This window comes from Coregonus clupeaformis, chromosome 14, assembly GCF_020615455.1.
Source record: "Coregonus clupeaformis isolate EN_2021a chromosome 14, ASM2061545v1, whole genome shotgun sequence".
Lineage (NCBI taxonomy): Eukaryota > Metazoa > Chordata > Actinopteri > Salmoniformes > Salmonidae > Coregonus > Coregonus clupeaformis.
In genome coordinates this window covers 37,120,480-37,134,632 of record NC_059205.1, presented here as the reverse complement: position 1 = coordinate 37,134,632, position 14,153 = coordinate 37,120,480, and the positions used below count along the sequence as shown (strand labels likewise).

The following is a 14,153-nucleotide window of genomic DNA, read 5'->3' as shown; positions in this document are numbered from 1 at the left end:
GACAATCTATTTACCAAAAATTATTCAGATCTGATCATTTGATTGTATTCACATTTCTTGAAATATGTAGAAAAACAGTAACCCCAAAGACGAAATATAGTATGATACAGAAATGGCTGTAGGTCACAAACGACAATGAGATTAATCATATATTAGGCATATTTCGGTTTAGAACAGGTCAAAGAACAATACTATATGCTTTTCAACATACATATGCTGAAGTCATTTTAATGATTTTTTCACATTTTCTCAAAATCCCAACTTCGATTCACACTGGAAGTATGATAATCTTAACATTTCAATGTGGCCTGTCTAGACACTTGTACCAACTATGTTGACACCAAATGCCATGCATTTACACCAAAAATAATTTGTTCTGTGGCACATTTTGATATTGTACTAAATATAGTACAAGGAAGTGAATGGGTTAATGACATAAAGACATATTTCAGTTGGAGTGACTGTTGTTTGTACCACACAACTTGATTGATTAACTTGTCCTGAACCACAGAGGTGGAGAACCCATAGGTCATGACTGCAAAATAGGCCTTCTGTCCGTACTTAAAATGAAGATGTCTGACCATCAACAATGGGGTCTCTGTTTCCCTAGCTGGGTAAGGTTGATCCCACACAGCCAAAGGGCAACTGACATTTCTGTAGTGTGGTCATTCAATATACCTAAAAAATTGCAAAGCTTTCCAACAGATGTGTCATTCCACAAACATTGAGTTTATAAACGGTTACAGATATTGACAACACAGGATGTATATGTATAAAATGTCATACAATTTATTTCATTGATAAAATGCTCTTCCATCAAATTTGACATGACAATGCATGTCAGTGATTTCATTTCAGTGATGGAAAAATAAAAAAATAAAAAATACTTAAATTGCATCTCTTATTTTTGCCACCGACCTGTAATCTAAAGAGACAAAATCAAACAACACATTGATGACAATGTAGAGATACAATACAAAAATGGAAGGCATGTGGTCCTCTGTAGCTCAGCTGGTAGAGCACGGTGCTTGTAACGCCAAGGTAGTGGGTTCGATCCCCGGGACCACCCATACACAAAAATGTATGCACGCATGACTGTAAGTTGCTTTGGATAAAAGCGTCTGCTAAATGGCATATAATGTAAAGTGTTTAAGGATTAATTCAAGATTCCATCTCTTGCAAAGCCACTGTTTGTGCTTACTGAGATTTTTAAAAAAGAAAAAAAAAGCCCTGTAGTATTATACCATTAAATGCCTCTATCTCTGACTGACTGTCATCCATAAAGTGCAGGAGCTGCTGTCCATCCATTCCAGCGCATGCATCTCATCTGCACTGGCTCTTGTTATTAAATTGCATTGGTTTAGGTTTACATTTCAGTTTTCTAGTATTTACTGATCGTTTTATCAATGGTGTTAACAATTAGCAGATTCTGACAGCAATGCATAGGCTAAAATGGCACACGATGTATATATAATCTGGGGGAGAGGGATGGGGGCTGTTTACTTGAAGGACCGGCGGACCTTGCGTCCCTTGAGAGGCTGAGGGGGTCTGTAGTTGTCCTGCATGCAGCAATGTTCCTCTCCGTCCCCGCTGAACTTCAAGCTGCGGAATTGACCCATCTGTCGAGAGAGAGAGAGAGAGAGAGAGAGAGAGAGATACAATAGTTAGAATCAGAATGTCAACACTGCGGCCTTTGGCTCATGCTAAAGTGGTGGCTGTGGCTTACTGCTCTCCAAAAACTATTTCCTATATTTAGATCATATAATCCCTGAAACAATACCAAATGAGTACCAATGTTCCTATGGAGGTCTAACTGATCACAATGTAGAATGTATTGAGTATAAAGAGTACAGGACACAATCACAGAGAGGAGAATAGAACAGTGTGCGCAACGACACCAGCATGCAGCAGGGGAACCTAAACCTCATGTGGCAAACCATGTGGGTCTCGCATTGGCCTGCACAGCCATATGCAATGGTATTAGCGCAAATCCCACAATGCCCACAATTGGAATCAAAGTAATCATCGACATCAATGGACAGCCATAAGCAAGTAAGCATAGAGAGTGTACATTTGTGTTACTATAAGCATGAAAATGTCTTCACACTAAATTGCTATTACTATGCATACCATGACCATGACCGGCTGCAGAGTCTGTACAGTCTCATTTCCTAGTAAAAGTTCAAAATGTAGGTGTAGACAGTATCAATTGACACACTGTTCAACTTGCTCTCATTTACAGTGACATCTGAAATCACCAAACACTTCTGAAAGTGCATTCATTTCATTTATACTGTATTCTCACACTCTTTTGGCATGGGTCCTAGACCGTCCTACTGTATGTAGGTGAAAGGCTTTTTCCAACACAACATTGCATCAGTACTCTGTCAGAACTGTAAAACTCTCTCCACCCAAGTTATTGCTGCCTTGCACTACAGCTTAACTTTATCTCAGCAATGCATATGGCTGAATGTAGCCCTCCCTAAATTGACACTATCTTCATGATGACATATGTGAGACAGTGCTTTTGACTGCAGCTTTTTGAGCTTTCAGTAAACAAGTCTCCCTGGGGACCCATTTAAACGCTAGCTGGTGAAATTGGACTTCGGGATTTGATATCCCAAAGGCTCAGCATGGAGCTTCAATAATAAATCAAATCAAACTTTATTGGTGGCGTACACAGTTTAGCAGATGTTATAGCGGGTGCAGTGAAATGCTTGTGTTACTAGCTCCTAACAGTGCAGCAAAAATGTCAAACATGTACACAAATAATAATCAAAAACTTGAAATAAGAAATCACAAAGAAATCAGAATGAATTCAGTTAACAACCCAAATAACACTATCAGTAATCCAAATGCAATCTATGCACATACAGTGGGGAGAACAAGTATTTGATACACTGCCGATTTTGCAGGTTTTCCTACTTACAAAGCATGTAGAGGTCTGTAATTTTTATCATAGGTACACATACAGTGGGGAAAAAAAGTATTTAGTCAGCCACCAATTGTGCAAGTTCTCCCACTTAAAAAGATGAGAGAGGCCTGTAATTGTCATCATAGGTACACGTCAACTATGACAGACAAAATGAGAAAAAATAATCCAGAAAATCACATTGTAGGATTTTTAATGAATTTATTTGCAAATTATGGTGGAAAATAAGTATTTGGTCAATAACAAAAGTTTCTCAATACTTTGTTATATACCCTTTGTTGGCAATGACACAGGTCAAACGTTTTCTGTAAGTCTTCACAAGGTTTTCACACACTGTTGCTGGTATTTTGGCCCATTCCTCCATGCAGATCTCCTCTAGAGCAGTGATGTTTTGGGGCTGTCGCTGGGCAACACAGACTTTCAACTCCCTCCAAAGATTTTCTATGGGGTTGAGATCTGGAGACTGGCTAGGCCACTCCAGGACCTTGAAATGCTTCTTACGAAGCCACTCCTTCGTTGCCCGGGCGGTGTGTTTGGGATCATTGTCATGCTGAAAGACCCAGCCACGTTTCATCTTCAATGCCCTTGCTGATGGAAGGAGGTTTTCACTCAAAATCTCACGATACATGGCCCCATTCATTCTTTCCTTTACACGGATCAGTCGTCCTGGTCCCTTTGCAGAAAAACAGCCCCAAAGCATGATGTTTCCACCCCCATGCTTCACAGTAGGTATGGTGTTCTTTGGATGCAACTCAGCATTATTTGTCCTCCAAACACGACGAGTTGAGTTTTTACCAAAAAGTTATATTTTGGTTTCATCTGACCATATGACATTCTCCCAATCCTCTTCTGGATCATCCAAATGCACTCTAGCAAACTTCAGACGGGCCTGGACATGTACTGGCTTAAGCAGGGGGACACGTCTTGCATTGCAGGATTTGAGTCCCTGGCGGCGTAGTGTGTTACTGATGGTAGGCTTTGTTACTTTGGTCCCAGCTCTCTGCAGGTCATTCACTAGGTCCCCCCGTGTGGTTCTGGGATTTTTGCTCACCGTTCTTGTGATCATTTTGACCCCACGGGGTGAGATCTTGCGTGGAGCCCCAGATCGAGGGAGATTATCAGTGGTCTTGTATGTCTTCCATTTCCTAATAATTGCTCCCACAGTTGATTTCTTCAAACCAAGCTGCTTACCTATTGCATATTCATTCTTCCCAGCCTGGTGCAGGTCTACAATTTTGTTTCTGGTGTCCTTTGACAGCTCTTTGGTCTTGGCCATAGTGGAGTTTGGAGTGTGACTGTTTGAGGTTGTGGACAGGTGTCTTTTATACTGATAACAAGTTCAAACAGGTGCCATTAATACAGGTAACGAGTGGAGGACAAAGGAGCCTCTTAAATAATAAGTTACAGGTCTGTGAGAGCCAGAAATCTTGCTTGTTTGTAGGTGACCAAATACTTATTTTCCACCATAATTTGCAAATAAATTCATAAAAATCCTACAATGTGATTTTCTGGATTTTTTTTCCTCAATTTGTCTGTCATAGTTGACGTGTACCTATGATGAAAATTACAGGCCTCTCTCATCTTTTTAAGTGGGAGAACTTGCACAATTGGTGGCTGACTAAATAATTTTTTTCCCCACTGTAAGTATTTGATCACCTACCAACCAGTAAGAATTCCGGCTCTCACAGACCTGTTAGTTTTTCTTTAAGAAGCCCTCCTGTTCTCCACTCATTACCTGTATTAACTGCACCTGTTTGAACTCGTTACCTGTATAAAAGACACCTGTCCACAGACTCAATCAAACAGACTCCAACCTCTCCACAATGGCCAAGACCAGAGAGCTGTGTAAGGACATCAGGGATAAAATTGTTGACCTGCACAAGGCTGGGATTGGCTACAGGATAATAGGCAAGCAGCTTGGTGAGAAGGCAACAACTGTTGGCGCAATTATTAGAAAATGGAAGAAGTTCAAGATGACGGTCAATCACCCTCGGTCTGGGGCTCCATGCAAGATCTCACCTCCTGGGGCATCAATGATCATGAGGAAGGTGAGGGATCAGCCCAGAACTACACGGCAGGACCTGGTAAATGACCTGAAGAGAGCTGGGACCACAGTCTCAAAAAAAAACATTAGTAACACACTACGCCGTCATGGATTAAAATCCTGCAGCGCACGCAAGGTCCCCCTGCTCAAGCCAGCGCATGTCCAGGCCCGTCTGAAGTTTGCCAATGACCATCTGGATGATCCAGAGGAGGAATGGGAGAAGGTCATGTGGTCTGATGAGACAAAAATAGAGCTTTTTGGTCTAAACTCCACTCGCCGTGGTTGGAGGAAGAAGAAGGATGAGTACAACCCCAAGAACACCATCCCAACCGTGAAGCATGGAGGTGGAAACATAATTCTTTGGGGATGCTTTTCTGCAAAGGGGACAGGACGACTGCACCGTATTGAGGGGAGGATGGATGGGGCCATGTATTGCGAGATCTTGGCCAACATTCTCCTTCCCTCAGTAAGAGCATTGAAGATGGGTCGTGGCTGGGTCTTCCAGCATGACAACGACCTGAAACACACAGCCAGGGCAACTAAGGAGTGGCTCCGTAAGAAGCATCTCAAGGTCCTGGAGTGGCCTAGCCAGTCTCCAGACCTGAACCCAATAGAAAATCTTTGGAGGGAGCTGAAAGTCCGTATTGCCCAGCGACAGCCCCGAAACCTGAAGGATCTGGAGAAGGTCTGTATGGAGGAGTGGGCCAAAATCCCTGCTGCAGTGTGTGCAAACCTGGTCAAGACCTACAGGAAACATATGATCTCTGTAATTGCAAACAAAGGTTTCTGTACCAAATATTAAGTTCTGCTTTTCTGATGTATCAAATACTTACAGTGGGGGAAAAAAGTATTTAGTCAGCCACCAATTGTGCAAGTTCTCCCACTTAAAAAGATGAGAGAGGCCTGTAATTTTCATCATAGGTACACGTCAACTATGACAGACAAAATGAGAAAAAAAAATCCAGAAAATAACATTGTAGGATTTTTAATTTATTTATTTGCAAACTATGGTGGAAAATAAGTATTTGGTCAATAACAAAAGTTTCTCAATACTTTGATATATACCCTTTGTTGGCAATGACACAGGTCAAACTTTTTCTGTAAGTCTTCACAAGGTTTTCACACACTGTTGCTGGTATTTTGGCCCATTCCTCCATGCAGATCTCCTCTAGAGCAGTGATGTTTTGGGGCTGTCGCTGGGCAACACGGACTTTCAACTTCCTCCAAAGATTTTCTATGGGGTTGAGATCTGGAGACTGGCTAGGCCACTCCAGGACCTTGAAATGCTTCTTACGAAGCCACTCCTTCGTTGCCCGGTCGGTGTGTTTGGGATCATTGTCATGCTGAAAGACCCAGCCACGTTTCATCTTCAATGCCCTTGCTGATGGAAGGAGGTTTTCACTCAAAATCTCACGATACATGGCCCCATTCATTCTTTCCTTTACACGGATCAGTCGTCCTGGTCCCTTTGCAGAAAAACAGCCCCAAAGCATGATGTTTCCACCCCCATGCTTCACAGTAGGTATGGTGTTCTTTGGATACAACTCAGCATTCTTTGTCCTCCAAACACGACGAGTTGAGTTTTTACCAAAAAGTTATATTTTGACCATATGACATTCTCCCAATCCTCTTCTGGATCATCCAAATGCACTCTAGCAAACTTCAGACGGGCCTGGACATGTACTGACTTAAGCAGGGGGACACGTCTGGCACTGCAGGATTTGAGTCCCTGGTGTGTTACTGATGGTAGGCTTTGTTACTTTGGTCCCAGCTCTCTGCAGGTCATTCACTAGGTCCCCCCGTGTGGTTCTGGGATTTTTGCTCACCGTTCTTGTGATCATTTTGACCCCACGGGGTGAGATCTTGCGTGGAGCCCCAGATCGAGGGAGATTATCAGTGGTCTTGTATGTCTTCCATTTCCTAAGAATTGCTCCCACAGTTGATTTCTTCAAACCAAGCTGCTTACCTATTGCAGATTCAATCTTCTCAGCCTGGTGCAGGTCTACAATTTTGTTTCTGGTGTCCTTTGACAGCTCTTTGGTCTTGGCCATAGTGGAGTTTGGAGTGTGACTGTTTGAGGTTGTGGACAGGTGTCTTTTATACTGATAACAACTTCAAACAGGTGCCATTAATACAGGTAACGAGTGGAGGACAGAGGAGCCTCTTAAAGAAGAAGTTACAGGTCTGTGAGAGCCAGAAATATTGCTTGTTTGTAGGTGACCAAATACTTATTTTCCACCATAATTTGCAAATACATTCATAAAAAATCCTACAATGTGATTTTCTGGAGAAAAAAAATCTCAATTTGTCTGTCATAGTTGACGTGTACCTATGATGAAAATTACAGGCCTCTCTCATCTTTTTAAGTGGGAGAACTTGCACAATTGGTGGCTGACTAAATACTTTTTTTCTGGATTTTTGTTTTAGATTCCGTCTCTCACAGTTGAAGTGTACCTATGATAAAAATGACAGACCTCTACATGCTTTGTAAGTAGGAAAACCTGCAAAATCGTCAGTGTATCAAATACTTGTTCTCCATATACAGTGGGGAGAACAAGTATTTGATACACTGCCGATTTTGCAGGTTTTCCTACTTACAAAGCATGTAGAGGTCTGTAATTTTTATCATAGGTACACTTCAACTGTGAGAGACGGAATCTAAAACAAAAATCCAGAAAATCACATTGTATGATTTTTAAGTAATGAATTTGCATTTTATTGCATGACATAAGTATTTGATACATCAGAAAAGCAGAACTTAATATTTGGTACAGAAACCTTTGTTTGCAATTACAGAGATCATACGTTTCCTGTAGGTCTTGACCAGGTTTGCACACACTGCAGCAGGGATTTTGGCCCACTCCTCCATACAGACCTTCTCCAGATCCTTCAGGTTTCGGGGCTGTCGCTGGGCAATACGGACTTTCAGCTCCCTCCAAAGATTTTCTATTGGGTTCAGGTCTGGAGACTGGCTAGGCCACTCCAGGACCTTGAGATGCTTCTTACGGAGCCACTCCTTAGTTGCCCTGGCTGTGTGTTTCGGGTTGTTGTCATGCTGGAAGACCCAGCCACGACCCATCTTCAATACTCATACTGAGGGAAGAAGGTTGTTGGCCAAGATCTCGCAATACATGGCACCATCCATCCTCCCCTCAATACGGTGCAGTCGTCCTGTCCCCTTTGCAGAAAAGCATCCCCAAAGAATGATGTTTCCACCTCCATGCTTCACGGTTGGGATGGTGTTCTTGGGGTTGTACTCATCCTTCTTCTTCCTCCAAACACGGCGAGTGGAGTTTAGACCAAAAAGCTCAATTTTTGTCTCATCAGACCACATGACCTTTTCCCATTCCTCCTCTGGATCATCCAGATGGTCATTGGCAAACTTCAGACGGGCCTGGACATGCGCTGGCTTGAGCAGGCGGACCTTGCGTGCGCTGCAGGATTTTAATCCATGACGGCGTAGTGTGTTACTAATGGTTTTCTTTGAGACTGTGGTCCCAGCTCTCTTCATGTCATTGACCAGGTCCTGCCGTGTAGTTCTGGGCTGATCCCTCACCTTCCACATGATCATTGATGCCCCACGAGGTGAGATCTTGCATGGACCCCCAGACCGAGGGTGATTGACCGTCATCTTGAACTTCTTCCATTTTCTAATAATTGCGCCAACAGTTGTTGCCTTCTCACCAAGCTGCTTGCCTATTGTCCTGTAGCCCATCCCAGCCTTGTGCAGGTCTACAATTGTATCCCTGATGTCCTTACACAGCTCTCTGGTCTTGGCCATTGTGGAGAGGTTGGAGTCTGTTTGATTGAGTGTGTGGACAGGTGTCTTTTATACAGGTAACGAGTTCAAACAGGTGCAGTTAATACAGGTAATGAGTGGAGAACAGGAGGGCTTCTTAAAGAAAAACTAACAGGTCTGTGAGAGCCAGAATTCTTACTGGTTGGTAGGTGATCAAATACTTATGTCATGCAATAAAATGCAAATTCATTACGTAAAAATCATACAGTGTGATTTTCTGGATTTTTGTTTTAGATTCCGTCTCTCATAGTTGAAGTGTACCTATGATAAAAATGACAGACCTCTACATGCTTTGTAAGTAGGAAAACCTGCAAAATCGGCAGTGTATCAAATACTTGTTCTCCCCACTGTACATATACTTGTATACACCAAAAACATATACTAAGAATGATATGTACAGCAGTAGATACTGTATATTATAATGAGCTATGCCGAGAATACAGTGTATAAATAAACAGTGTAACAAAATGCAATGTACAGTAGTAAGTATATTAGAATGAACTATGTGAAGAATACAGTATATGAATACACAATGTGAAAAACAGTATAAAAGAAACAGTCCACTGTTTAATGTCTAATAATTGGGGAGGTGTCTGCTGTGTACAGTAGCTTACAGTATCTGTGTACTGTAGCAGATAATATGTTTGTTATTTCATGGTAGGAAGACAGATTGTCTTTGTAAATTATTTACAGACAGACTTTGGAAGTTCTAAGACCACATGGAGCAACAATGACTTATTTAGGCCATGATATAAGGAAATAACATACCTTTACTACATTAAGCATTACATGCTTGGCATATTAATATGGGTGTAGGCTACTTTCATAGATGGTGGGCTACTCAAATATGTTACTAAATAAGCACTATGGGCCACTCAGGTAATGTAATCTAAAGTGATAGCGGGCAAGTCTTGACCCTCCCTGTTTTAGGTGAATGGCTAAAACTTCTCTGACAATGAAGGTGCTGTGTAAAATTACTGTACCTGGGTACGGCTGACACTGATTGATTCCTTCAGGATGATCCAGGTGACACTCTCCAGCAGAGGGGGAGTGGTCAGGGAGCCATTGTATGTCCAGTAGTCCAGTGAGTCAGGCAGCAGAGTTTGGGCGTCAAAGTTGGAAAATGTAGTTTGCTTCCCCTATAGAAGACAAACATTGTGATGTATACATAATGTTTAAACAAAGTCTTACTTCAACATTCCCATCCAATTCCCACTACAGCTAAATTTGAGTAGCAGTCCATTTTGATTTCACCTTTGATTTGATGGCCTCCAGAGCATCCAGAACCTTTTGTAGTCTGGGGTTTGCAGCACCAATCTATAGGAAACAAGAATTCACACAGTCAAACAAGGGAATTAGGCTACTTAAATTAAATTAGAAGGAAACATAAAAAGCATATTAACTAATTCAAACATATAAATCGTATTAGATCTGTACCTTCAGAAACACTCCAACTACAGCAAGACCATCAGGTTGGCTAACAGCTTCACCAAAGCTGGGATACTTGGTGTTCCAGTGCACAAGATGGAGCTTTAAAAACAGAAAGAAGATATGTCAGGTTTAGCTCAGGTAGCCAATCAAAATACTGATCTGAAGCCATACAGCTTGTCCTGTTGTAAAATATAGGTATAGAACAGCCTACCTCACATGGGAACTTGATTCTATTGACGGTGTGCTCAGAGCCCCTGTAATCACTGGCTCCCCAGTGGAAGTGGAACTGCTTCAGCCTGTATGTGCCGGTGATGGGGCCTCCGGTCATTGCTGTGAGCAGGAACGCATGCACGCACACACACAGACACACACACACACACACACACACACATTTTTTATGTTGCTCTTCAAATTTTGTGTCCAAATGCAGACAAATGACAGATGATTACTAGTTATCTACTACAGTTACAGGCGGTTGCATTTGTATTGCTTTAAGGCATTGTAAGTGCAGGGACATTCGCCTGCTGATATGGTCCCTAACAACTCAAAAGGAAAAGGAACACGTTGGGAAGCATTACCGCAATATGCTTACTTCATAAATGATTATCATGATCGTAAAATACACTACCATAAAGTAACGATAAGGTAGGGTAGGAAACATTCATTTTGAATAATCTAGTCTGCAGACAGGTGTGCTTGCTTCCCGGCACTACAACAATAGACAACAACCCGACAACTGACGTCTTTTCAAACCTTTATAGATAATGAACACCTGCCTGCTCTCAAGTCACCTGTCAATATTATCTACTGTACAGCAGCCTATTTGCACAATGGACAAAGACATTGCATCCAGGAAATTAATTCACCACTGTGTTTGATATTTGTTTGTCGCACAGCCACTATAAGTTAATATGTAACCAGTTTGCAGCAACCCTCATTCTCTTGTTGCCACTTCCCTTTACTATTCCACTTTTCACCTTACTGAATCCCCCCCTCAGAACCCATCAGAATGTAACTTGTATAAAAAATGAAGGTCATATTTTGTGAAGTGAGACATTGAGATAATAATGTAATGTATATGATTATATATTAATTCTAAGGCTTACTTGAACTGTCAGTATCATCCACAAAGCCAACTTGGAAGGAATGGCCATTGTTCAGAATGTCTGTGGAGTTGGATGGGTCATACTTCAGATTGAGGGGCTTCAGAGCAGAATCGTAGGATGCTTGGCCAGTAATAATATTAATAGGAGACTGCCTGGGTCCATTAGCAATGGGGAAGCCCTTAAACCACTTGTCAGGTCCTATGGTAGAAAAAACAGAGGACAAAGTCAAACAGAGGAAACATACAAATGTATCATTCACTCTATTCTAAACAGTCCAATTATGTGTTCTCACAGATACATTCATAAATGTATGATAATAACCTAACAATGTAGGGCTAATTATGCATTTATTAACAGTAACACACCAGAAAATATTAACACTTATTTACAGCAGTTATTTATTTACGATAAGAAATGTATTGAGATACTCTTCCATGCAACAAAATCATGCAACTGTTGCAATTTACAGTTTCAACTAGTAGTTCCAAAAGTGGAGTCAGCATCAGATGATACTGAATGCCTCACCGTCAGATGGTCTATATCCCCAGCCATGAGACATGATTATTGACTTGTGCTCCTATAATCCTATAATCCCTTTCAAATGGTTAGACCTTGATGCAAGGATCCAGTTTGTGATACCCTTGAAACAAGTGACAGGGATTAGGCTATATAGACTTCCCCTCCTGTCAGTGGTCCTGTACTTCAAGTGGGTGGGTTATGCCTCGTGGCGTCATCACAGCAGGTGTTCAAGGATAATCATTACATGAACCGCATCACACCACGTTCCTTTGGTCCCATTCACTTTGGAGCGCATCGCTCTGTCAGTCGACCTTGTCTCAGATGGTGAGAATGAAGGACAACCTGTTGAGTGAGTGCGCACACTCACAGCCGAGTGCATTCCAGGCAATATAGTCTTGCCAAAAGCTTTGCTGTTAGTAAATTACACACATTTTATGTGCGATTCCTTCAGCATGGTCACCTCTGAGAGAGTTTTATAGTGATATACCGAAATAGATGTTTCTTTCTTCTGTTAGCGAGGCATGGCAGTTTCACTGACCTTGGGCTCTTCGACGTAGTAGAAGACGTAGCCTGTCGTATGTGAGATGTGAAAAGAGCAGAATGGACAAGATGGAAAACGAGTCTGCAAATCAAACCGCAATGCATTAAGTATTTTCCATGAACTGCCCATGTCCCTTTGAAGCCAGCGTCCTGTCAGCATAAAAACCTAACATCTTAAGCGCAATAGACTCTTCCTCTCCAGCGCTTAAAGGGGCCAAGACAATTGGACGTCAGTCACCAGTAGTAGGCCTACAGGTAACTAGATTTGGCACACGATTTACCCAGATGTGCATGAATAATTTGGCAAAGCTTGTTTTTATGCGCCTACCAGTATATTGGTCACTTTATAACATAGGCTAATAAGAGATGTCATTTGGAATGAGTTGTCTAATATGAAACAAGTGCTAATGAATTATACATTACATTTTGTTGGTAATGTGACGAATAGTTTTTGGTAAATCAAAATATTTCTTAAAATGCTTTTTTACATTGTTTGTATATTTTAATCATTAATGGACATCTGGATATTGTAGGATTTTGCTTTATGCCAAATCCAAGAAAATGTAATGTGCACTTGCTTCCATCTACTGGTACAATGATGTATCACAGACATTGGCTTTCGCATAGGCCTACTCTCTTCTTAGCAATGACTACAGCATGTGTCAGTTGCTGGGTATTGCTTCTTGACAGATAATTCTTCCCAAACTTTAACAAGGTGACGCAGGTGAGTTAAATAATCATGAATAGGCTATATGTGGAATCATACCAGTTGTGCAGTAAGCATATCGTTTATTTTCATGACATTTCTATACCAGAAAAACTCAAAACAGACAATGCAGAAACCTTGATTAGAAAATAAATCAACATTTCACTATCATTTTGATGATATCCCATTCCCTTGTGGTGAATGTAAATTAGCATATTTATCATATTATGACACAATCACACATCTGTTGTGCCAGTTCTTTATTTAGAAACACATTGATGTGTTTTATGTAAGCCCTGATTGGATCCCCATATTTGACAGTTGTTTCTCAACATGTAGCTAGTCTTTTTATATATTTTGTGTCACTGACACACATACTCAATGCCAACACATCATTTTGTGCATTTTGACTTGCAAAGGCTGGATGAGATGATCCATGATTCACACAGTACAGAACATCTTGAAAGTAGGAAGTAGAATGTCTGTTTTAAGAAAATACTATTTAAATTATGCTTCAGCATCCTTTTAACTGTCTTCTTTTATTTTTTTTGCCATCACATACAGACACTTTTGTTGGGGTGCAGCATAGTTTGTGTCAGCAATTATAGCTATTTTTAACTGTAAGATTTACATTGTCAAGTCATATTAGGGCAAATCATACTGTGACTCATCTTATTTAGATACATCTTATTAGGTACACAAAGAAACAAAAGGCATGCATAATGTCCAAACTTCCATCCAAAGAAAGACAGAAATAGTCCAAAGTTGTGTAGAAACATTTACATAAAAGAGAGGCTCTCCTCTGTAATTAGTTGTACTTGTATTGATATCACCACACACACTCAGTACTATTACGAGAGCTTAGGACTATAAGGTTCTATCTGCATTTTTGTCGAAATTGAGTTATTGACATAGCCTTCTGTTCAATGTTCTCTACCTAAACTCAGCAAAAAAAGAAATGTCCTCTCACTGTCAACTGCGTTTATTTTCAGCAAACTTAACATGCGTAAATATTTGTATGAACTTAACAAGATTCAACAACGGAGACATAAACTGAACAAGTTCCACAGACATGT

General features: G+C 41.0%; 1 protein-coding gene across 1 annotated transcript; it reads right to left on the bottom strand.

The window, feature by feature from the left end:
- Positions 1 to 1,064: 1,064 nt before the first annotated feature.
- LOC121580943 (carbonic anhydrase-like) lies at positions 1,065 to 12,318 on the bottom strand. The gene is made up of 7 exons (XM_041896163.2): positions 11,838 to 12,318; positions 11,313 to 11,510; positions 10,418 to 10,536; positions 10,213 to 10,305; positions 10,030 to 10,092; positions 9,759 to 9,914; positions 1,065 to 1,619 (listed from the first exon to the last, which is right to left on the bottom strand). The coding sequence occupies exons 1-7, from the start codon at positions 11,869 to 11,871 to the stop codon at positions 1,500 to 1,502; spliced, it is 783 nt and encodes a 260-aa protein (XP_041752097.2). The 5' UTR covers positions 11,872 to 12,318; the 3' UTR covers positions 1,065 to 1,499.
- Between the last annotated feature and the right edge of the window lie 1,835 nt (positions 12,319 to 14,153).

Bases quoted from the DNA above. Each gene is read 5' to 3' on its own strand.
- LOC121580943 (XM_041896163.2), bottom strand. From the start codon at position 11,871: ATGTCTCATGGCTGGGGATATAGACCATCTGACG. The intron at 11,511-11,837 runs GTGAGGCATTCA...TTTCTACCATAG, and splicing joins GGGATATAGACCATCTGACG to GACCTGACAAGTGGTTTAAG. The intron at 10,306-10,417 runs GTAGGCTGTTCT...CTGTTTTTAAAG, and splicing joins GAATCAAGTTCCCATGTGAG to CTCCATCTTGTGCACTGGAA.